This window comes from Medicago sativa, chromosome 8 (genome assembly GCF_051527215.1).
Source record: "Medicago sativa cultivar Bolivia chromosome 8, Bolivia_mono, whole genome shotgun sequence".
Lineage (NCBI taxonomy): Eukaryota > Viridiplantae > Streptophyta > Magnoliopsida > Fabales > Fabaceae > Medicago > Medicago sativa.
In genome coordinates, this window is record NC_140756.1 from 57,846,205 (window position 1) to 57,870,981 (window position 24,777).

Below are 24,777 nucleotides of genomic sequence, written 5' to 3' on the forward strand. Positions count from 1 at the left end.
TTCTTCCTATTTACATGTAATGTAGGTTGTTTAGGGTGTTAGTTTTCAAAAAATTTAGCAAAATGTTTAGGGTTTAGGTTAGGTTTAAAAATTGCAAATTATGATAGAATTAGATGTTGTTTAGGATTGTTTAAGCTGACATTGTTGCTTAGAGTAGGTTTAGGTACAATGTAGTTGAATTTGATTTTGAATTAACACTAATTGTGCTAGTATTTTAAAATGCACTTAAGGTGTTTGATGAAAAGCCTAAGTGAAATAATCTTGCTTTTTTTGTGATTTTTTTTTCCAAATATGTTAAATTTAATAATGTATATATGTATCTGGTATTATGGTTATGAATTGCAATTAGTGTTGGTGTTGGTTATGAGTTGTTTATGAGTTGGCTATGAATTGAGATTAGCGTAAGTGTTGGTTATTAGTGTTGGTTATTGGTTGTTTTTATAAAGAACTTAAAACTACTCTGAGTAATGCATGTATATGTACAATGTTCTGTTACGGATTCAATATATTATTAACTGTGTGTATGTGTAAATATGAGATGTTTTAAAATATGTGTATGTGTACTTTTAAATTTTCTTTGAAGTACATGCATTCTCTGAATTGATAGAACTGATATTAATATATGTTTTTTAAAATTTGTTTTGTACAGATATGGCTAGGGATACGGATGAGCAGCAGCGGGTTATTAGAGAGGATAGGATGCGGAGAGGTAAAGAGGCGAGTACCGCTAGTGCTCGGAGAGAAAAGAGGGCTGATGACCTGTATGTCCCTAAGACTCGGAGGCGCAGGGACCCGATGATACATGGAGAGGGCTCATAGGCACATGTGGATGACTCCTCCCAGGTGGTTGATCCGACACCAGCGCATGATTATGCTAGGTATGCGGATGATGATTTTGTTGGCTATGATCGGATGGAGGAGGAGAGGATGTATTTTCAGCCGAGGCACAGGATGAGGAGATGGGAGATGATGAGGGGGTGCCAGAGGATGTTGTGGCAGATTATATGGAGGCACAGAATGTTATTCCCGAGGGTGAGCCTGAGCGTCAGCCTCAGCCACGACGAGGTGGTCGTGTTCGGCAGATACCGCCCTATCCTGCTGGAGAGGCTCCCTTTCCTGGAGGACCTCAGACCACGTCATTGTTGTCCGACTACGCGAGGCACGTGGCGAACCCTCTTTGGGTGAACCACAATAATGTAAGTGTTTAAATTGTTTAAAATTCTTTAAATGTTTTAATTAATTATATTAGGTAGCGTAAGTGATTTAATTAATTAAAATTAGGTAGCGTAAGTTGTTTAATTAATTAAAATAACGTAGCGTAAGTGATTTAATTAATTAAAATAAGGTAGCGTAAGTTGTTTAATTAATTAAAATAACGTAGCGTAAGTGATTTAATTAATTAGAATTAGGTAGCGTAAGTTGTTTAATTAATTAATATAACGTAGCGTAAGTGATTTAATTAATTAAAATTAGGTAGCGTAAGTTGTTTAATTAATTAATATAACGTAGAGTAAGTGATTTAATTAATTAAAATTAGGTAGCGTAAGTTGTTTAATTAATTAAAATAACGTAGCGTAAGTGATTTAATTAATTAAAATTAGGTAGCGTAAGTTGTTTAATTAATTAATATAACGTAGCGTAAGTGATTTAATTAATTAAAATTAGGTAGCGTAAGTTGTTTAATTAATTAATATAATGTAGCGTAAGTTGTTTAATTAATTAATATAATGTAGCGTAAGTGTTTTAGTTATTTAAAATAATGTAGCGTAAGTGTTTTATTTATTAAATATAATGTAACGTAAGTGATTTAATTTATTAAATATAATGTAGCGTAAGTGTTTGAATCATTTAAAATAGTGACAATGTCTTATTTAATTTGAATTTCAGATGTGGCATGATCAAGCGGGTTATAAGTGTGTAAACGCAGGGAAAAGGTTGAAGGAGCTTGATAAGCCGGAGGAGGCTTTGAGATGGTTTTGGGAGCCTGTGGAGGGGTCTGGTCTCCATGGTTTGATACACGTTGGGTTTTCGACTGTGACCCATGCCATGATACGTGCTCTGTGCGAGAGGTGGCACACGGAGACGAGTAGTTTTCATCTACCTGTGGGGGAGATGACGATCACTCTGGACGATGTGCATAATCTTCTGCACATTCCTATTTACGGCCGCATGTTGGAGCACGATGAGTCGATGGATCGGGACCGATCGATTGATATGATGACCAGGTTGTTGGGCATGTCAGATGCTGATGCCTGAGATCAGGTTAGGGATGAATCTCCTGGTCATATCAGTTATCCCGCACTGAAGCGGGTTTATGAGGAGCACCTGACTGAGGCTAGACGGCTTGAGTGTCCACAGTCGAGGGAGGAGATGCAGGAGAGAGCCAGGAAGAGGTCGTGCTGTGTGAGGAGTTTCCTTCTATATCTCGTCGGTTGTGCGCTGTTCACTAACAAAACGAACAGACACATCGACTTGATATATCTTGATTGCATGGCAGACTTGGGGGCGATTGGGAAGTGGTCATGGGGAGGGATGACCTTAGCCTACCTCTATGATTATCTGGATGATTCTGTTATCTTGAATAACAGAACGATGGATGGCTATGCGACTCTTTTGATGGTAATATTTATCTTAATTTCTTTATGAATTTATTTTATAAATTTTATTATCATGTTAGACTATTTTATAATGTTTTAGATTTATTGAATATTTAACTCGAATAATTTATTTTGTTAGACTATTATTTATTTTGTTAGACTATTATTTATTTTGTTGCAGGGATGGATTTTGGAGCATTTGCCAGGTCCTTACCCAAGGAAGCGTAACCTGGATTGGGACCCGCGGACACCATGTGCTGGGAGATGGCTCACTACCAAAGGCCATACGAGTGTGCACCATTACCGCTCACGCCTGGATCGCATGGAGGTGGATGACGTCAGGTTTTCTACCTATGGTGATCGCAGAGACGTCCACCCATTTCAGATGCGGTGCACTTACTCGGGATGGCTCATGAGTGGGAAGGAGAGGGTGTACCGTCATTTGCCTGAGCGGGTGAAGAGACAGTTCTTCTTTGTCCAGGACGTTCCCAGACATCCTTCAGCTGTCCCTCAGGTGCCTACACAGATGTTGACTACTGTGTTGATGGACGCTGCGGCATGGTTAGTAGGTGGTTGGGTAGATGGGTGTCAGACACCATGACATCATGTTTCTGGCCACATGGCTTGGTATGCTACAGTCTCTCACCCTCGCATTCTCCCACCTGATGAGGGATCCCCTCCCAGACCGGCGAACGTGGAGCAGCTGATTGAGGAGGAGCATTCCAGGGAGATGCCTGACACACTGACGATCGTCCGGGATGTGGCGCACATAGCCCGAGATATTGCGGCCAGGCATGGCGAGATGACCAAAGAGGAGGTTGTCCAGGAGGTCATGCGGATAGTTAGTGCTACTGAGCCTGTCCTTACTTATCAGATTTCCAGGCGGCGCAGGGGGCAGCAGAGGCAGGCTAGGCAAGGCTGATTAGTATTAGGATTTTTTTATGTATTTTTTGAGTATGATGATCATGATGTATTATTATGACATGTTCCGTACATTTTCCTATTTTTATGACATATACGTACGTTCGTTTTATATTATTTCTTGCGTTTTAATTTTACCATGTTCCTGTTAAATATTGGATGAATATGTCTAGGTATTATTAGATGAAAATTTTAGAAGAATTTTCAATTGGTTATTTGATAAAATTTTTAGATGAAAATGAAAGTTAAAATTGGTTAGGAAAGACACAAAATAAGGAAGATGGAAATGAGCTTCTGGAAAATGTTAAGCACGTAGCGGCAGTTAACAACCGCTACATTCAGCTTCGGCGGTAGTTAACAACCGCTGGCACTCAACGGTAGTTAACTATCGACGTGTTTTCCAGCGGCAGTTAACAACCGTTGGGGGCATTAAGGTCATTTCCATGTGTCAATTGAAAGTATTCTTTGTCAAAAAAGCAACTTTCATGTTAAAATGGCTGCCAGATCAAAGAGTCCATGTTGATGTCGTCGAGCTAGATTGAATGCAAGTAGTGGAGGTGGTCAACCGGGCCAAATTTTATCACAATGAGTTGCATATAATTGATAATAGACAAAAGCACACAATTCATCTCTTAATTTTAAATAACACTTTTATTTTAATTTCTTTTTTCAGTTGATTTTAAGTAACATTTTTATCTTTTATTTTATTTTTTTGATTTAATCATTTATGTTATAATTAGATAATACTTTCATCTTTTATCTTTTTTTTTTCTTGATTTAATCTTGTATTGAGAATTTAATCTTAAATGAAATGCAATACATTTTTCTGTTGTAAAGAAGAAATTAAGAATGATGGAATAGATTTTATTACGAGCAAACAATTATTTTCGTTCTCAAATGTGTAAGACATATAGTATCTAAATTTAACAAAATTACAAACACATTACTAGTTCATCTTTTATTAGAAATTTTATGAACTTAATTCATAAAAAAAATGCATTGAGGTATAGTTTTTTTTTAGGGATCATTCAGGTATAAAATTGACAACTCGATTCATCCTTAAATATAAATATCTATTGTAATTTTCACTCTTATTTCCTAGCTCAACTGGCAAATGCCAAAATTGCAAGGTCGGACGTCGTGATCCGGGTTCGAACCCGGGACCTCACAGTTGTGTGGGACCTCATAGTTGTGTGAGTTTAAGTGGGACCTCACAGTTGTGTGTGAGTTTAATTTCAGTGAGAGTTTAATTTCAATGAATTACCACTTCATCTAAGACAAAAAAAAATGTGTGGGACCTCACAGTTGTGTGTGAGTTTAATTTCAGTGGATTACCACTTCATCTAAGGCAAAAAAAAAAAAAAAATAGTGGCGAAGTTAATGTATCATGTATATGTGTACCTAGAATATCTTTAAAAAAAATTTACTTTTCTAAAAATGGATCAACAATGTTCTTTAGACTCGAACTCACAATTCATTTGTGTGCACCTCAAATATCTATCACCATTTAATTGCTTTTTCCATATTTGAAGACAATTGGTTGATTGGTGGCTGATATCTTTGTAAGTGTTTTTAGAGCTTTGAGGCCTTTCTTACCAAGAGCGGAACTAGCCTCAACAGTTTTAATAGATACTTTCCTTCATAAAAAAATATGATCATAGTTACTAGACACTTTGAATGCATCTCCAATACAATCAAAGACCACTCATCTCCGGTGTTTATCTAAAATTCTCATTTGGTCGATAAAACCTTATACATTGGAAATCACATTATCATCACTTCACTTTGAATGAATGCAGAAGTTGCATTCCCTCATTCGAACTTCACACATTACATTACCTTATCTCCAAGCAACCCATTGTTTAGCAATCAAATCTGGTTCCATATCAGACCTCTACACATCCAACAACCTCATAACTTCCTACTCAAAATGCGCACAACTTCCCCTCGCCCTCCAACTGTTCGACGAAATGCCCCAACGAGACACCGTCTCATGGAATGCCGTCATTTCAGGTTATGTAAACACCGCCGACCTGGATTCTACGTGGCAACTTCTCAACGCTATGAGAGTCTCCGGACACGCATTTGACAATCACACATTTGGAAGTACTCTCAAAGGTGTTGCTCGAGCTCAGAGACTTGAGCTCGGGCAACAACTACATTCGGTTATGATTAAGATGAGGTTAAATGAGAATGTGTTTTCCGGGAGTGCGCTACTTGATATGTATGCCAAGTGTGGTAGAGTTGATGATGCGTTGGTTGTGTTTCTGTACATGCCGGAATGCAATTATGTGTCGTGGAACACGTTGATTGCTGGTTATTCGCGAGTTGGTGATCTTGATATGGCGTTTTGGTTGATGAGATGTCAGGAGTTGGAGGGTGTTGAGATTGACGATGGCACAGTTTCTCCGCTTTTGACATTGTTGAACGGTGTTGAGTTTTATAGTTTGGTAATGCAGGTGCATTGTAAAATTGTGAAACATGGGCTGGAGGCTTTTAATATTGTCTGCAATGCCATTATCACGGCATACTCAGAGTGTTGTTCTCTACAAGATGCTGAGAGAGTGTTCGTTGGTGCTGTGACGTGTCGTGATCTGGTTACGTGGAATTCCATGCTTGCGGCTTACTTGCTTCACAAGAAAGAAAATCTTGCGTTTGATGTTTTCATTGAGATGCAGAGTTTTGGGTTTGAGCCTGATGATTATAGTTATACTGGAATTATAAGTGGTTGTTCTATAAAAGAGCATAAAAGCCGTGGAGAATCTTTACATGGATTGGTGATAAAAAGAGGGGTTGAGGTTTCTGTGCCTGTTTCTAATGCTTTGATTGCCATGTATCTTGGATTTGATAATAGGTGCATGGAAGATGCATTGAGAATCTTCTTTTCCATGGATGTTAAAGATTGTTGTACTTGGAACTCAGTTTTGGCAGGGTACGTGCAGGTTGGTAGGAGTGAGGATGCCTTGAGGTTGTTTGTGCAGGTGAGATCTCTTTTTGTAGAAATGGATGACTATACTTTTTCAGCTGTCATCAGATGTTGTTCAGATTTAGCAACGCTACAGCTAGGTCAACAAGTTCATGTTTTGTCACTTAAAGTAGGATTTGATACCAATAAATATGTTGGGAGTTCGTTGATCTTCATGTATTCTAAATGTGGTGTCATAGAAGATGCTAAGAAATGTTTTGAAGCAACTTCCAATGACAATGCAATTATTTGGAACTCAATCATTTTTGGGTATGCCCAACACGGACAAGGGAACATCGCACTCGAACTCTTTTACTTAATGAGAGAGAAAAAGGTGAAACCTGATCATATAACCTTTGTCGCAGTCCTCACTGCTTGTAGTCATAATGGGCTTGTAGAAGAAGGCCGCAAAATTTTACAGTCTATGGAGTCTGATTTTGGTATTCCGCTACGAATGGAGCACTATGCTTGTGCAGTTGATCTCTATGGCCGGGCTGGGTATCTAGAAGAGGGAAAAGCTTTGGTTGAAACAATGCCTTTTGAACCGGATGCAATGGTGTTGAGGACTTTATTAGGTGCCTGTAGAAGTTGTGGTAATATTGAATTAGCTAGTCATGTGGCTAAAATGTTGCTAGTGTTGGAGCCTGAGGATCATAGTACTTATGTTCTACTCTCTGACCTGTATGGGCGTTTGAAAATGTGGGATGAAAAGGCCAGTGTCACTAGGCTGATGCGAGAAAGGGGCGTGAAGAAGGTTCCTGGTTGGAGTTGGATAGAAGTTAAAAATAAAGTGCATGCGTTCAATGCTGAAGATCACTCTCACCCTCAGAGCAAGGAGATATACGAACTGCTACTGCAATTAAAGGAGGGGATTATGTTGTTTGATAATTTTGTCGGTCAAACTTCATTACTGCAATGTTTGGATTTTTTAGATGGTTATGATTATCAAAATTTCTTATGATTAAAGTGTACTGTTTGTTGGGTTTGATTGGAAGATTTCGAGTCTGGTGCGCACCGTAGTTTTAGAACGCGGTCAAAGCAATGGTTTTTGTGCGTCTTTTCCAAAGATAAAATTACTCTTGTTCTAAAGTTTGTTCTTTCAACTGCATACTGATGATTACTTTGCGATGACCATATATGATTGAAGAAGTTTTGCCAGCAGGTTCAAAATGAGGTATGTCATGATGTTTATAATCTCCTTTGAAATGGTGTGAAGTAATATATGTCTAGAATCACTAAACTAAACTAGAGTAATAATTTCCAATTAGAAAGAAACCATTCCTAAATGCTTTTGTTCATATTCTCTAAGGTTACTTTTGTTTGAGATAAAATTCCATTCAATGCGAAAATAAACACAATTCTTTTGCTGAGATTTTCATGCAAGCAAAATATGCATAGAACATGAATATTGAAATTGACATTTAGATGGAGTATTAGATAACATAGATATTAGAAAACTGAAATGAACGAATAAAATTAAACCGGACCCTGCATATGCGGGAGCTCTAGTGCACCGGGTTGCCCTTTATTATTAAAAAATCAAATGCATATAAAGCAAAGTAGAATAGAAAACATGTCAGTGCCCGTCCTTCCGCTAGTTAATAATAAGCAAACACTTAGAAAGATACAATGAATTAAGAATAAAACAAACACTTAGAAAGATACAATGACTCAAATATATAAATTCTGAATATTCACGATTCCTTATCGATTAAGTTTTGAAATATGTTGCATTTAAAAAGTTAAAAAGAAAGATACAATGACTCAAATATATAAATTCTGAATACTCACAATTCCTTATCGATTAAGTGTTGAAATATGTCACATTTAAAAAGTTAAAATTTCAAAACATACCAAAAATGAAAATAGTAAAATATAATTAAAAAATTGCTGCGTTGACTAATATAAATTTCATAATTTTAATAGTTATACTTTATTCTTTTTTTTTTGTTTATTTGTTTGTTTGTTTGTTTATAAAACCCTTTGTAGTTTGTATGGCATTCACCTACAACAAGAGTAATCTCATCTAATCACCATTGAGGAGTAAGAGAAATCTATGGCTTCTTCAGATGATAAGGTTAGTAATCATATACCTGATGATGTTGCTTTCTTCATTTTGTCCAAACTTTCTCTAAAGGCTCTTAAGAGATTTACCTGTGTTCGCAAATCTTGGGTTCATTTGTTTGAAAACCCTAATTTCATCAGTATGTTCCGTAACAATTTCATATTGAAAGATCACTCTTTTTACGATGATACATGTCTGCTCCTAAAGCAGACCGTGCCTGGTCACTACTATCATTGCGCATTGTATTTGCTCTCTGGTGAAAGCTTTGAGAATAAGGTGATATTAAATTGGCCACCTCCATTTCAAGCGGATGACATTGATATGGATATTTTGGGATCTGGTATTAATGGTACTCTTTGTCTCCATCGATATCATACAACAATTGTGCTCTGGAACCCAACTATTGGGGAATTTAAGGTCATTCCTCTTAGCCCCATTGATTCCCAACTTCATGACACCACTTCAGTCACTCTTCATGGATCTGGTTATGATTCTGTTAGAGATGATTACAAGGTGATTCGACATGCAGAGTTTCATCAGAACAACCACTTTGCTGGTAGTCTCCTAGTTGTGCCATTGGAGCGAGGCAAGTCTGGGAGATGTATAGCTTAAGAAGTGACTCTTGGAGAAAACTCAATGTTGATATGCTTCCTTGTGATAGAAGTAATGCTGGTGCTGAGGTGTATATGGACGGAGCTTGCCATTGGTGGGGATATACATACGATGGACCAAATTTGGTATCATTTAACTTGAGTAATGAGGTGATCCTTACAACGCCAATGCCCCTAGATATGGATGAGAGTTTTGACTGGATGGAAAGACACCTACCGGTGTTAAATATGTCCATTGCTATAATCTCAAATCATGCAAAAAAAAAAAAAAAAAAATTCATATATCAGTTTTAGGCGAACTCGGTGTGAAAGAATCGTGGATTAAACTCTTTGTTGTTGGACCTTTACCTTGTGTCCAGCGTCCTATTGGAGTCGGGAAGAAGGGCGATATATTCTTTATAAAAAAAGATAGTGAAGTGATCTGTTTGAATTTAAGTAATGGAATGATCAAGGAGATTGGTGTTAAAGAAGATTTATTTTGTTGCCAGATAGTCATTTATAAGCCAAAATTTCTTCCGATTGGAAGACTAAATAATTAATGATTAGGATTACCAAGTTGAGTGTTATGAAGTTATTAATATGCAAATAGGCTTTTCCATTGCTCATATTATACCCATTATGAAGTAGATCAGACATAAATATGTTTCATATGAATCTTGCTTTATTAATATTATTATTTCAATGCCTTACATTCTTTTTGCATTTTGTTCTAACTTCTGTTTTTTTATGAATACTATTTTATATTTATTTACTAAATGGATAATTGCTAATATATTTCGATATAGCTTGTATTATTCTTATATTTCAAGTGAATTAACTAGGCCTACTCAAGTGATTTGTTTTTTTAGTCAATCTTGGTTATGAGGTTTTTAGATTGTATTGATAGTTATTAATCTCTTTTTAAAATACAAGATGCACAACTTGATTTGATTGTGATGTATAAATGAGTCCTTGTGTCCACTGCAACACAGAACAATATATAGTGCATGTTTAGATGAACAAGGAATTAAATAGAATCATTGTGTGCGACCTTGATTTTGGCAAACTTTATACTTTAGTGCTTCTATTCGTGAGTTTGGATCTGCTTCGTTTACTAATGAGTCTAGTTTTCCAGTTTGTTGCACAAATGTCTGACACTTGTCCAAGATTAAAACTTTAAAAATCAGCATTTTTCTAATGTAAAAAGAGAGTGAAAACGTTTCTTAGTTTCATTGTTGTTCTCACTGCAAAGTCATCTCCGAACAATGCTTAGGGCAGGAAGAATGTGTCGCTAACGTCAAATGAAATTAATTCTTACTGTGACTACAGGTAAGCAAATGGCAGGAAGAAGGTGCTAACAAGGTAACAAGACCACAGCAGGAAGAAGGGAAAAAATGAAATGAAAAAGGGGGAATGCATAGCGATTTGGGAAACCAGTGAAGCAGGATGCCACGACCAACGGAAAGCTGCGAGGCAAGACGACACAGCTAGTTGGGTGAACAAACAGGGGTTGTGTTTCAATTAGTCGATAATGCGCAAGATTGCATTACAGGATGGAGTGGCGAGACAGTGTAGCAGGAGGGAGCAGCGAGATGGCGTGGCAGGACAGCGTGGCGAGGCGAGACGGCAGAGCAAAATATGTTCCAAGTTCACGAGTAGGATTGTGTTTCAATCAATCTGTTTTTTTATTAAATTAAAAAAATAGTAATCTTTAAAGTTTTAATCTTGTCTATTAAAAAGTTTATGTGACACTTAGACATCTATGCAACATTCTGGAAAAGTAGACTCATAGTAAATGGAGAAGAGCTGGACTCTATACAGTGTTTAACAATTTAGAGCTACTATTAATTATAACAACCTTTCTCGCTGTGTATTTATGCTAGAAAAGGCATGTAAGGCTGGCTAGAAGGCACAAGTATTTGTTTGGCACATAAAGGTCAAATTGTGGCAAAGGAACATGGCTTCAAATCAAGTGTTAGAGGTGACATGATGACAAATTCAAGTTACTTTGGATATAGGGCATTATTATTATAATTATACATTTATAATAATCTTATGTAATTGGAATCCAAGTTGAATCTGACTCATTGGACTGTACTGTATAAAGGCCTAAACGAGAAGGGAAGCAATGGTACTAAAATCTTGAAAACTTAGAACAAGAAACATGTGCAAGCATGTGCATTCTGTTCCCACCACAAGGTCCAACTAAGAATCAATTCTAGGCTATACTAACAGCATCACACACTATCAGCTCCCTGCTTCTCAATCACTGCCAACATCTTGCTTACTCTCACCAAACACGTACACCACTCACAAACACATTGTTTAGTGCAAATATCATGAGATGAAAATGGGTCATCTTATATTTAAGTTTTACAGTATCTGAACATATTATACTTTGATGTTTAAATCTCATCATAATTAGTCACATCCCTTTTATAGTGTCAATGGCCACTTTTATGTCATTCACTTGTTTGGCCTTGTTGACTTGTGCAGAATAATGTTCTTTGTTTTTTGACAGAAGAAAAAGTTAATGTAATTTTTAACAACTTTAAATTTCAGTTGATCATTTTTGTATAGAATATCGTAAAAGTTTGCTCTTGGTGTTCAACAAAACTAGTTGCTATGGTAATTTTTGTTTTGTTTTTGTTTTTAAATAACAAGTCTTGCATTGATGAGTAGTTTAAGGACAAGTTAAGTAGACACAAATAAGATGGGGTGAAGTTCAAATTGATTTGAAGTTTTGGATTATGTATCTCAAAGCTTAGGGCACTAAAGTCCAATTCATTAACTCGACAACTAAAGTCTATTTTACCCAACACACTCCATTTATTAGGTTTGTACTAAAAATTCAACACTTTTGCAGATGATTATGATTTTAGCCGACTGTATTAGAATTCCTTTTTAAGGGTTGGATTACCCTTAACAAAAGTAGTACCTAAACAGTAACTCCATCACTAATTTATTGGGATAGTTAAAATCTATGATGCACGTACACTCCTCGGATTGGGTATGTCTCGGTTTCGAAGACCGATACCGACACGACACCTATGATTACACTGAATTATGTCATTTTCTCAAATTATTATCGGTGTCGGTGTCTGTGTTCGTGCTTCATAGGTTATAATTGTTTCTTTCTCTTTCAGCTGCATGACCCATCAGGTATTTTATAGTTTGAATCTACACATATCAAACAAATATATCCATCTCACAATAAATCAGTTGAAGTTTCCAGCTCAGTGGAGAGTTTAACTAATTTGGTAGCTCATGAATAGTCATTATCAATAACCTTAGCAACCACATGGCACATGGATTGTATCCTGGATCTATTGTAAAATGCAACCAAGTGATTCGACCTTTTTTCGAAATGGTTTTTTCTCCTTTATCCGGGTTTGAACCAAATAAATTATTCAACCTATATATATAGGAAAATTAAAGTGTGTGGAATCACAAATACCATAAGCCATATCAATAATTGTTCGATCAACATTAAACAATCCAAATATCAATGTAAATTTTAATTTATTTTAAAATCTAAATACAAATTTAAAATTTAGACCGTTTAATTTTGATCAAAGAACCATTGATGCGACTGACTGGTTGTTGCAAACCAACTCAATGTACATGGCCCTCTGTCAAATCATCATCCAAATATATATTTAAATAGATGCACCTAGCTAGCTAGCTAATCGATCAACATATACTATATAAGATAACTATTATCATGGTCCAAAGATAAGATAACCAGTATCCATCCATGAATATGCATAATAATGTAACACAATCATATCATATCATATCATATTTTTCCCCTCTTCTACTTTTCTATGATATGTGGTGAATTTGCACAAGCATTTCATCACAGAAAGAGATTAATAATTTGATTGCCACGAGGGAGACAAGGCCTAGAAAACCGCAAGATACTTGAAAGCCCTGTTATGAAAACTGACTCAACATGCACCAAATGGACCACACACCATGAGCTATAGGCCATACTTCCGGTTAACACGCTGCCAAATCTAGCCACACTCCACCTCTCATCTTTAAAAAGCTTCACCATTTAAGACATTCACTTCGCTCACTAACATTTTGTACCACCAAGCTTTCTTTGTATAACAAGTACGTAGTAATTGATATCTTGCATGTATTTATGGACATGTCTGTTTACTATTGTTTGCATGGTATTTTGCTACTAAGTTTTGTACTATGTACTTATATTTATGGACATGTCTATCACTTATTTATCTTTAATATCATTTTTTTCACGTAGCAGACAGGTTCACACTTCACAACAAATAAATATACGAAAACAATTAATAAAAACTAAATATACAATCTGAAATAACTTTATACCATTAACGACAATAATAACCGATCTTTATCTTCCTAAGTGGGGAGGCTGCATGAATCAAGTTACGTTCTAATGTTTTATAAAATAATAATATTTGAATTCAACTCATTAATCTCTAATATTTTCAAACAGTTTCTTTTATAGTTTTTCTATATCTTTCTCTATGATCCGATTATCCTCCATACTACAAAATCTACAAGTCCTCTTTCTACGCATCTAAACTTATGTTCCACAATCTTTTCTATTATAGGTGCTACCGCAACTCTCTCTCACTCTTTCGCATGCACTAACCACTTATTTTAGACCAATGCCAGCATATTTAATATTTATAAAAAAACTAAATCAGAAGATAAACAAAAATATCAATTGGAAATATATTGATATTGTTTGTTGCACGCAGTTCGAGTTGAACCCTAATCATGCACAGACAAAGCAATCTATGCCAAGTTCTCAATGATTTTGTACATGCAACTATTCAAGTGTTGTGTAAGTGGATAGATATCACACAGTGTAAGAATTTACTTACTACTATGCATTCACTCAGCAGTGATGTGCGACAAGCCACGTTTCAAGCTCTTTGCAACTCAAGTTTACCCAAGTTAAGTTGCTGTACAATGTGCATTTATTCAAGCCCACGAGCAAATATGACAGTGTACTACAACGTAGCTAGCTAGCATGATCTCTATCTAGTTAGTAGGAGCAAAGACCTCCATGTTTCTTCGATTCAAAGAATGATTATTTACTCAATCTATCTATCTATATGCAATGGATGTCATCCATCTTTGTCTTAACGGCTTTTATAATTTTATTCATTTATTTGTTTTCATCTTTTATAACTCATGTAAAGCAACTTTTGAGTTGACTTATACTTGTTCCAAAATACTCCATTAATTTAACGGGTCTTGCTAATTAGGTGCTCTAAATAGAAGAAAAAAATATATTGAAAATAACATATTAGACACTTTTATCATATTTTTTACACGTTTAAGAGTTTTTTTTTACACTTTTAAAAGTTTGACTATGTATTCTAAGATATTTTTACTATGGGCAATGCTATTCCAAGCGAACCATAATTTCACGAACTTATCTTGAATTCAATGCCATTGTTGGATCTTATCTAGGACAAAGCATGGATGGTAGGATAAAAGGATGATGTCATACCACAGATACACGCCAACTACAAGGAAGTCATGATGCTTTCGCTAAAAGTAGCATTACACCCTAAAGTTAATTTCAAGATAAATTATAGTGAAAATGTACCAAAGGGGCGAAAATACAACTAAAAAGGGGAAACATCACGAATTCTTTGTAGCTTTTTGGCGTGTAACTGTAGCATGACATCATCCTTTTATCTCACCATCCATGCTTTGTGCTAGCTAGATAAGATCCAACGGTGGCAGTGAATTCAGGATAAGTTCGTGAAATTATGCTTCGCTTGGAATAGCACTGCCGTTAACTTTATTGTTGTGCAAAGAGCTATCTCACCATCCAAACTTTTCAAACATATTCTTGGTTCAGTCACTGACCTCACTCATCTCTAACAATAGAACTCACTCGTCTCTAACAATAGGGAAAACTTGTTTGATGTTATTAGCACTTCATAAAAGAATAATAAAGAGCAAATTGTCGGAGATGCTTAGAAATACTTGACAAGATTCAAATGAAAAATATTTGGACAAATACGTAGATAAAAATAATTAAAAGAGAAAAATATTAAATGATTGGTTAAACATCATTTAATTTGTGATGCCCATTTTTTTTAATTGGATATCATCTACGCGCAATTGTAGAGACTAATTTCTCGAATCACGTATGACCTCTATCGATGGTAAAACTTACCTTCAAGAGGATTTAATGTTGCTGCAATAGAGTATTAATCAACTATTTATCAATAACATTATTGACTATTCCAAATCAATTTTTCTTTTACAAACTATTCCAAGCTGAAATATCACGTAAGCTTTATTACATGGACAAACGTCATCGTCAACCATCACATGGAGTGGGTTCAATGACCCTTTGAAAAACCCTGCAACTTTGCTAGATTTGACTTCAAATAGGGGACCGCTTTATAAATACCTAGGTGGCTCAACCTAAGTAATTAAGCATGGTTTGCTCTTTGTCTTTGTGCATCGGTGCATCTAAAGCTGGCTAGCCAATAGCACACATGCACATATGTAAATAAATAATCATTCCGATCTCCAAATATATGAGACATCGAAATTGCATATACATCCATAAGTGTTTCTATTATTAGTTATTTTTATAACCAAATCTATTTTAATTAGTTAATTTAGTCTTCGAATTTTTTTTAATCAAATTTAGTCTATAAAATTATTAACGAAAGAGACACTAAAAATATTTTTGCAATTTTAATACATTAAAAACTGTAGTGACATCGCATCATAGTTTCAGGGACCAAAATGACGATTTGTTCATCATCCATTACTTCCTTCATTTTAAATTCTATGATAAATTTATTTTTATTTATAATAATATCTATTTTAAAATTTTAATATATAATTCATTTTAAATTTAATAATATTTTAGAATATTTGTATTCTATACATTAAAAATATTCAAGTTGGTAAGATACAAGTTAATTTGAAGTCTAAATATTTTTAGAATATTTATATTTTGTACATCAATTCATCTTTAAATTTAATAATATTTTAAAATTGTTTGTAAGATTCAAGTTAGTTTGAAGTATAATAGCACATGATTTGTTTTGGTGATAACAATGTTCATAAAAAAAGGTTTATCTCCTAAAGTGTGTAGATGAAATATAAGTATATACCACAAATCCCTTAGTCAAACAGTCAACAATTTTGGTAAAAAAAAAACAGTCAACAATTAAAATATTGATAATCATCTAATTAATTATATACTCCCTCCGTTCTTATATATACCTCCTTTGTTTTTTCACATTTCTTAAAAAAAGTTGTTAGTGCAATTAACGTGTCTATTTTGTGTGTTAATATTACCAAATTGTCTTCCATTAATAAGTAATCAATTGTATTCAAAGGAGTGCATGCCTTATATAGGCAAGTGTATTCCTAAATTTTGGGAACAGTTGGCCAACGATGCGTGTGTTCAATTCATGATGCGAGTTCATCCGAGAGCGATCACTTTGTATTTCCTTTATAACCCACGACATGAAGTTTGTAGTCCCTGAAGCGAGTTAGGCTGAGACAAAACATGGCTAATTAATTCCTTTGAAATCTCACGATGCACAATTCATAACACGCATCGTGAGCGAGGTCGTGGTTGATTCTTGTGATTTCTTCACTCCTTCAGCCATTTCTTCTCACCAAAAGGTGTGTAACGATTATGCTCCAAGAATCATTAGTGATAAACTTGTAAAAATCATAGCACGGTCACTTAGTTTTTTGGTTCACATATATTTTCATGTTTTCAAGATTATTTTCTTCTTTTTGTCCTTTCATGGTTTTTTTTTTTTTTTTGAAAAATGTCTTTTTTAACTTGCAATTTCTTCTTTTGGCTTCCTTAACCAGTGTCCGGGGTACTGGTTAACATGACCCATATATATATATATATATATATATATATATATATATATATATATATATATATATATATATATATATATATATATATATATAGATCAGAGAGAGAGAGAGAGTTAGGATCCATTGACATCGGGTGTAAGTCTTTATACTTACACCAAATCTCAACCGTTATAATGATTTGATCTAACGACTCATATTATGTCAATAATAAATAAAAAGGATGCACATTAAGATACTAATAGGAGATTTCCTTCAAAAAAGATGGGGGTGTTTGTTTCATGGATTGCAAATTTATTCCTAGGAATGTGACATTGGGAATCATTGGTTCCCATGTTTGTTTCAAGTTATCATAAATTATGCCTAGGTATATTTTATTCCGAGGAATAAAATTTACACATGACTTTTCCATTTGTTATTCCCATGTTAAAGTAGGGGGATCTTTTATTCCCATGGGAATAAGAGGTAACCACCCATAACTTCCCACTATCACACCATTTTAACTCTTTTATTTTTTATTTTAAATTATAAATTAAATATATTTTAAAACATTCCTGGGAAACTAAAATAATTAACAAACACTTTAATAGGATTAAGATTCCTAGGAATAATGTTCCAGGACAAGTTATTCCCAGAATTATAAATTTAATCCTTGAAACAAACACACCCTAGAAGATTAACACTATTTGAGATACTCCTTGATTTCCTATTAACTATTAGTATTAATTATTAGATATTCAAAAAAAAAAAATGGTTTCCATTCTGCCATTAAAATTCATAACCATGTTTATTTATTCATAGCAACTGTTCGTAGTTTTCGATAAACTCCCCTATTTCATAATTTGTTTATTTTTTAATTGATGTGAAACCATAATACTGATTCAATTTTACGAATCTAAATTAATTAAAATTTCTTAATTTTAAATTTCTCATTTTATACCCTTCTTCTACATTCTATTCAATTTGCTATCTATGAGGATGACTGCATCGTTCTTAATTGAAAATTTCAATTTTGTATTTAAAGCCACGGTCTATTAGAGAATCGAATTTCTTTTGGGAGAATCGTAAAAAACATCCTGTGTTTCATTCCAAATTTAGAGAATCATCAATATTTTATATTGGCCTATCTTTTCAACGAGATTATCAGTTTACAGATTGTTGGATAAGGGTTGTGTTGGTTAGAGCAGAATATTGACAAGAGAGAAGGGGTCCAGCGTGCACTTTTAAGTGAAGAATTATTAACCTCTAGATTAAATCAAATCAATGGATGAAATTTGGTGTAAGTCTTATGACTTACATCTGGTGTCAACGGATCCTGACTCATATACATATATGTGTGTGTGTGTGTGTCAAAATTAACGTATTAATTAAACATTTTTATTCAATGACCTAAATCGTGATGCATTCACACTATGGAGTATATCAAATGATTTTAAATTTATATAAAATTTGATTAATATGATATAAACATTCAATCAAACAGTCATTCTATAAAGATGTATGAAAAACATAATAGTGAGCCGTGTAAAGAGACCTTAACCTTTATTATGCAAGACGGACAAATAGTAACTAATGTCATTTTACATTATTTTTAGCATATTTTTCAATTATTTTTATTTAGTTTTGATTTAAATTAGAAGACTTTTAAAACAATTGCCTATGGTTTTCGGGATATTTTATAATGTTTTCATTTTGAGTCATGTAATTCTATTTTTTCCGAAACCAAACAGTTCTATAGTGTTTTTGATGTAATTCAAATCAAAATCAAGCAAATCGGCAAAGCAAAACATCTTATGAGAATTTGGGAAGACAATGAATGAAGATTTAAGAGGCCTCTGAAGACATTACAAGAAGGAAAAATTATGTTTCAAGCCCCAAGACAAATTATATGGAAGAAAACACCCAAAAAGACAAAGAAACGAGTGATTATGCGCGGAAGCCCCGAGTGCACAAAAATACACTCACTGGTGTGAACCAGGCGTCCTCGAATGCGCAAAAATGCACATATGTGCCCCCAAGTGTAATTGGTGTGCCCAAGTGTACTATTTCGGGGAATAACTGCTTTTTGCTACTTTTTGGTGGAAAAAAAACGTTTTTCAGCCCAAATTCAATGAATAAAAAAGCCTATAAATACAACTCCTTTCATTCACAATTATTCATTCACATGAGTTGTATCCTAGGTTTTATCCTCACTCTAGTCTATAGGGTATGTTTTATTTCTTGAAAATTGCTGTTGACACATTCCATATGGCTGGGACACACATGTAAAATACCCTTTTACCCCCTCGGCAGTTAACTGCCGAGGAATTTGAAATCCGGCTGCAGTTAACTGCCGAGGATTTCCTCGGTAGTTAACTGCCGAAAAAAGCTGTTTCATCAGATGAAACAGGAAACCTGCTCCCCTACACACTATTTTCATCAACTTCCATATCAAACCCATCCATTCCCCCAAATCCAATAATTTTTTTCTATCAAATCTTCCCCCAAATGATTCAAACATCAAGCCTAGGATCATTCAACATACTTTTGACGTAAAAAAAAAGGTATTGTGCATTTTATTCGGTTTATTTTTGTTATATGTTACACTATCATATGTTGGTTTACAACGTCAGTCACGTAAGACTGGCATGGGGAATCTCGGCAGCTTACTGCCGAGGAAATCCTCGGTAGCTTAGTGCCGAGGGAAACCTCGGTAGTTAAGTACCGAGGAACACTTACGAAAATTTTGAAGGACGAAAAAATGGCAGCTACTGCCATTTTTTCAAAAAAAAATTTTTCTTTGTTTTTTTTTGTTTTTTTTGTTTTAGTTCATTATGGCATTGATGTTTATGCATTAGTTAGTTGTTAATTCATATTTATGTGTTGTTTAATTATAGTAATGACCGAGAACGCGGAAGATGTTTCGGAAGAGACAAAACGTAATTTTGTCCAAATTTCCGGAGATGTCAAGCCGCCTAAGGTTGAAGTCAAACCAAACATTGAACAAGCTTCTAAATATGTTAGCCCCGGTGTCGTCCCACTTCAAGCCCACGAAGTGGACACGGCTAGGTTTTTTCTGACGACATTAAGTTTCAAGATAGAGAAGAATTGCTTGGGTGGGTACGTTGTCAAGCAAACAAGGCGGGATTTACAATTGTTACACAAAGATCAAGCTTGGTCCATCAAATATTGCGCCTAGTGTGTGAAAGGAGTGGAGCTCACAAAGTGCCTAAAAAAAAACCGAAGCATGCGACAACGGGCTCAAGAAAATGCGGGTGCTTGTTCATGATTAGTGGATATCAAAGTACGCAAACAAAGGAATGGGGATTGAACATTCTTAATGGAGTTCACAACCATGCGATGGAGCCGGCTTTAGAAGGACACATTCTTGCCGGTAGATTAAAGGAGGATGACAAGAAGATTGTACATGACTTGACCAAGAGCAAGGTGCTTCCAAGAAATATTTTGATACACTTGAAGAACAAAAGACCACATTGCATGACAAATGTGAAGCAAGTGTACAATGAACGTCAAAAAATATGGAAGGCAAATAGAGGTGACAAGAAGCCGTTGCAATATCTAATCTCGAAGTTGGAGGAGCACAACTATACTTATTACTCAAGAACACATGGTGAAAGTAATACAATCGAAGATATCTTTTGGGCTCATCCAACATCCGTTAAGTTGTTTAACAATTTTCCAACGGTTTTGGTTATGGACTCCACCTACAAAACCAACTTGTATAAGATGCCAATGTTTGAGGTAGTTGGGGTAACTTCGACCGATTTGACATATTCGGTTGGGTTTGGATTCTTGATGCATGAGAAAGAGGAAAACTTTGTTTGGGTTTTAAAAATGTTGCGTAAACTTCTTACTTCAAAGATGAATATGCCTAAGGTGATTGTTACCGACAGAGATGGGTCTTTGATGAAAGCGGTTGGAATTGTTTTCCCGAAAAGTTATGGTATGAATTGTTACTTTCATGTGCAAGCAAATGTTAAACAAAGGTGCGTCTTAGATTGTAAATATCCTATGGGAAAAAAGGATGGGAAAGAGGTGAGTAATCGCGATGTTGTCAAGAAGATCATGAGGGCATGGAAAGATATGGTTGAATCGTCCACTCAAGAGTTATATGCAAATGCATTAGTGGAGTTCCAAGATGCTTGTAGTGATTTCCCACCTTTCCTAGCCTATGCCATGACCACCTTGAATGAAGTGAAGGAGAAAATAGTGAGGGTATGGACAGACCGTGTGTTGCATCTTGGTTGTAGATCCACCAATAGGGTAGAATCGGCTCATGCTTTGGTGAAGAAATATTTAGACAATAGTGTGGGTGATTTGGGTACTTGTTGGGAGAAAATACATAACATGTTGTTGCTTCAACACACTGCGATACAAACAGCCTTTGGTCAAAGCATTACCGTGTTGGAACATAGATTCAAAGATGTCACTTTGTACTCCGGCTTAGGTGGTCATGTGTCTAGATATGCTTTGGACAACATTGCTATGGAAGAGTCACGTTGTAGGGAAACGTTGTGCATGAACAAGGAAATTTGTGGTTGTGTTCAAAGGACATCTTATGGCTTACCATGTGCATGCGAAATTGCAACTAAACTCCTTGAAGAAAAGCCAATTTTATTGGATGAGATACACCACCATTGGCAAAGGTTACGCATGGGAGAAGAAAGTAATGAACTTGGTTTTTCGGTGGATGATGAGTTGAAGGGTATTGTAGAACGTCTCAAGAAACTCCCTTTCCAAATGAAGCTTGAAGTCAAGGAGGCTTTGCGGCAATTGGCATTTCCTGAAACCACCATGATGTCTCCACCACCACAAAAGGCAACAACCAAGGGAGCCAAGAAAAAAGTGGACATTGCGAGGTCTAAAGGAAGAATTACATCCACTAGCCGGATCCCTTCTTCTTGGGAGGTTGTTGATTCCCAAAATCCGGATAGTCAACCGTCACCATCACCAACAACATCATCATATAAAAGGAAAAAAGGTGCTCGTCTTGGTAAAGCACCAATTTCCCCACTTCCACCACCTTCTCGGTATCCAAAGCCTAAGGCTATCCCGGTTATGAGGCCTATTGATTATATGCCACACTTCATGCTTCCATTTATTGAAAAAGTGGTGGATGTTATTGGCGATGGACATTGTGGATTCCGGGCTATAGCCGAGTTCATGGGCTTAACCGAACAAAATCATCTCATGATTCGTACACATCTTATTCAAGAATTGAAAGATCATAGAGATGATTATGTTGAAGTATTTGCGGGTGAGGATCGTTATAACTACATTTTAAATGGCTTACATCCTCCCGCAAATACAAAAAGTTGTGCACATCTTGTTGATAAGTGGTTGACTTTTCCGGACATGGGGCACATTGTTGCCAATTATTACAAAAGGTGTGTGGTTGTGTTGACAAATCTTGAAGTTGGTAACTCAGAATCTTTTTTCCCACTAAGAGGGCCACCACCGCCGGGCAAGCAAAAAACTCCCATCATGTGCCTTGGGGTAATTCCTAATCACTTTGTGCTTATTTACTTGAGGAATGGTTGTCCACTACCTCCATCATCTACGGAGTGGCACAATCACAAGAAACAAGATGCGGTGACTTGGGAAGATGAGTATTTGGATCAACATGAGTTGTTCCGAAAGCTCATGGCTATTGAAAGTGGAAACAAACCGCCAAAACCACAAAAGGAATCAAACAAAGCGGCGCCTATTTTGTTGGACACTCCCGAAAAACCAAAGCAACAATTTGAAGTTATTGCGGAAGATGAGGAAGATTTTATGTCACTTGATCTTCTCCAATCACTTGGCAATTAACAAGGGATTTTTTTGTCGGTGTTAGTCCTTTTTTTTGGTAGAAATTACACCGACGTATATTTTGGGGTCAAAATTGTAATGCCAATTTTTTGTGGCCAATATATAAGTAACATTATGTAATTTATATTGATATATATGATAACATGACTTTTATTGACTTGAAACTAGTGCAATACTTATTTATAGCTTATTAATGTTTGCGCATTTGATTTATTCGTTATTACATTCCATTTAATTTTGTTCTAATCTATGATTATTTTGTTAAAGCTTTTGTCAAGTGAAACATGTCAGAGGTTGCAAGAATTGAAGGGCGTGTTAGGTATTGCGCGTTTAAAAAGACGGTTAAGGTTATGATAACACCGACGGACTCTATTGATGATTTGAAGACACAACTTAACACTTATTTTGAGCATCTTGGTGAAAATCAATATACACGTCACTTGTCTGCTCTAATGCCAATGATAGACCTAGGAGAAGATAGAGATGAATTCACATGGAAAACGGCAAGCTATATGCCTTGGCTTATTAAAGACGATAGCGACGTCGGATTTATGTTTAGGAATATGGTGGAAAATAATGTATTATATATATATGTTCGTTCCATATGCAATTGTAATGAATGTAAGTAGGGATTTAATTTAATGATGTGTAATGAGTTGTAATGTGTTGTTTGATTATGGACACTATGTTCCGTTTTGATGAATTTCAAACTTTTGTGTGGTTTGAACCAAATGTCGGTTTGATTTAATTATGGACATATGTAAAAGATATTGTATTTTTCTTGTTTATGACCGAGTTTCATTGTTGTATAATTTGAATTGCATATGGAAATGCTCTGGTAAAATTACAGGTAAAAACTGGCCGAAAAATGGCTTGGAAATGCTTAGCATTAATGCAGAACCTGCTGTCTGCATAAATGCTTTCCTCGGCAGTTAACTACCGAGGAATTCCTCGGCAGTTAACTGCAGCCGGATTTCAAATTCCTCGGCAGTTAACTGCCGAGGGGGCAAAAGCGTATTTTACATGTGTGTCCCAGCCTTCTCTAATGTGTGAACAGCAATTTTCTTATTTCTTTTATAATTTGACTTTAGTTACCACAAGTAAATAAACCTTATTTGGGTAGGGTTCTAAGATGAACATCTATTTTATCTGTTGGATCTATTTAATTTAAGTCTTTTTTATCTAGTTATTTTATGTGTCCTATTTAATTTTATCATTCAAAGGTTTTAGTACTTTCACCCGAATTAGGACATACCTGAGATAATGGTAAATAATCATTCGAATTAGGGAGGTGACATACCTAAGATAGCAGTGAATACTTACTCGAATTAGGAAGTATCTAAGATAACAGTGGATAACACACTCGAAATAGGAAAATTGTTATATCTAAGAAAAAGGTGAATGAACTTAGAATAAGGCCGAAATCCTAATGTGAACGTTGCATAGTAATTTTACTCCTTCGTTCTTGGTAAGGTAGTTGGGATAGGACTGCCCGTATGTAGAACTACCAAGAGAAGATAATATGATGATGTACTTCTAAGATTCATAGATGAGAGAACCTTTAGGATAAATTTAGGAACTCTAATTTAAGTATATGCTTCAATTACTCTTGAGAGAGTAAGACCCCACACTACAAGCTAGGAATGCATACAGAACCACTCTAGGATTGATGACCCTGCAACCGTATATGGCCTTAACTCATGTGTGAATCTGGTGCAACTCAGCAGTCGGAGGGGATAAAACCTCACAAACTCATCACTTAAACGAGTACCATTTAACCAATCCTTGAATAGACTCACTGTTATTTAATTCCAACAAATAAATAGAGGAGATTCGAAGAATCCTAACCAGTGATATCATTCTGCAATAAAAAACAAGTTACTCCTAAACTCTCGCTCTGAGCAAACATATCAAATTGTACAAACTCCCCCCATTTACTTTATTTTATAG

At 35.4% G+C, this 24,777-nt stretch overlaps 2 protein-coding genes and 1 long non-coding RNA gene across 4 annotated transcripts; all 3 read left to right on the forward strand.

Annotated features, from left to right (window-relative positions):
- The first annotated feature begins 4,972 nt into the window (after positions 1 to 4,972).
- Positions 4,973 to 11,568, forward strand: LOC146899904 (Pentatricopeptide repeat (PPR) superfamily protein). 2 transcript variants are annotated; one of them, XM_085738082.1, is made up of 3 exons: positions 4,973 to 7,657; positions 8,473 to 8,560; positions 11,027 to 11,568. In XM_085738082.1, the coding sequence occupies exon 1, from the start codon at positions 5,312 to 5,314 to the stop codon at positions 7,442 to 7,444; it is 2,133 nt and encodes a 710-aa protein (XP_085594208.1). In that variant the 5' UTR covers positions 4,973 to 5,311; the 3' UTR covers positions 7,445 to 7,657; positions 8,473 to 8,560; positions 11,027 to 11,568. The 2 variants fall into 2 exon arrangements, with proteins under 2 accessions (XP_085594208.1, XP_085594207.1); XM_085738081.1 differs by having other exon boundaries at positions 10,468 to 11,169.
- On the forward strand, positions 8,540 to 9,160 carry LOC146899905 (putative F-box protein At3g16210). Its single transcript, XM_085736877.1, has one exon. The coding sequence runs from the start codon at positions 8,540 to 8,542 to the stop codon at positions 9,158 to 9,160; it is 621 nt and encodes a 206-aa protein (XP_085593003.1).
- A 7,670-nt stretch (positions 11,569 to 19,238) lies between the features above and the next one.
- Positions 19,239 to 23,523, forward strand: LOC146899906 (uncharacterized). Its single transcript, XR_015023721.1, has 2 exons — positions 19,239 to 19,559; positions 23,095 to 23,523. It is a non-coding gene; the product is annotated as an uncharacterized LOC146899906 (long non-coding RNA).
- The last annotated feature ends 1,254 nt before the right edge of the window (positions 23,524 to 24,777 follow it).

Excerpts from the sequence above, each read along its gene's own strand:
- LOC146899904 (XM_085738082.1), top strand. The coding sequence starts at position 5,312 with ATGCAGAAGTTGCATTCCCTCATTCGAACTTCACACATTACATTACCT.
- LOC146899905 (XM_085736877.1), top strand. The coding sequence starts at position 8,540 with ATGGCTTCTTCAGATGATAAGGTTAGTAATCATATACCTGATGATGTT.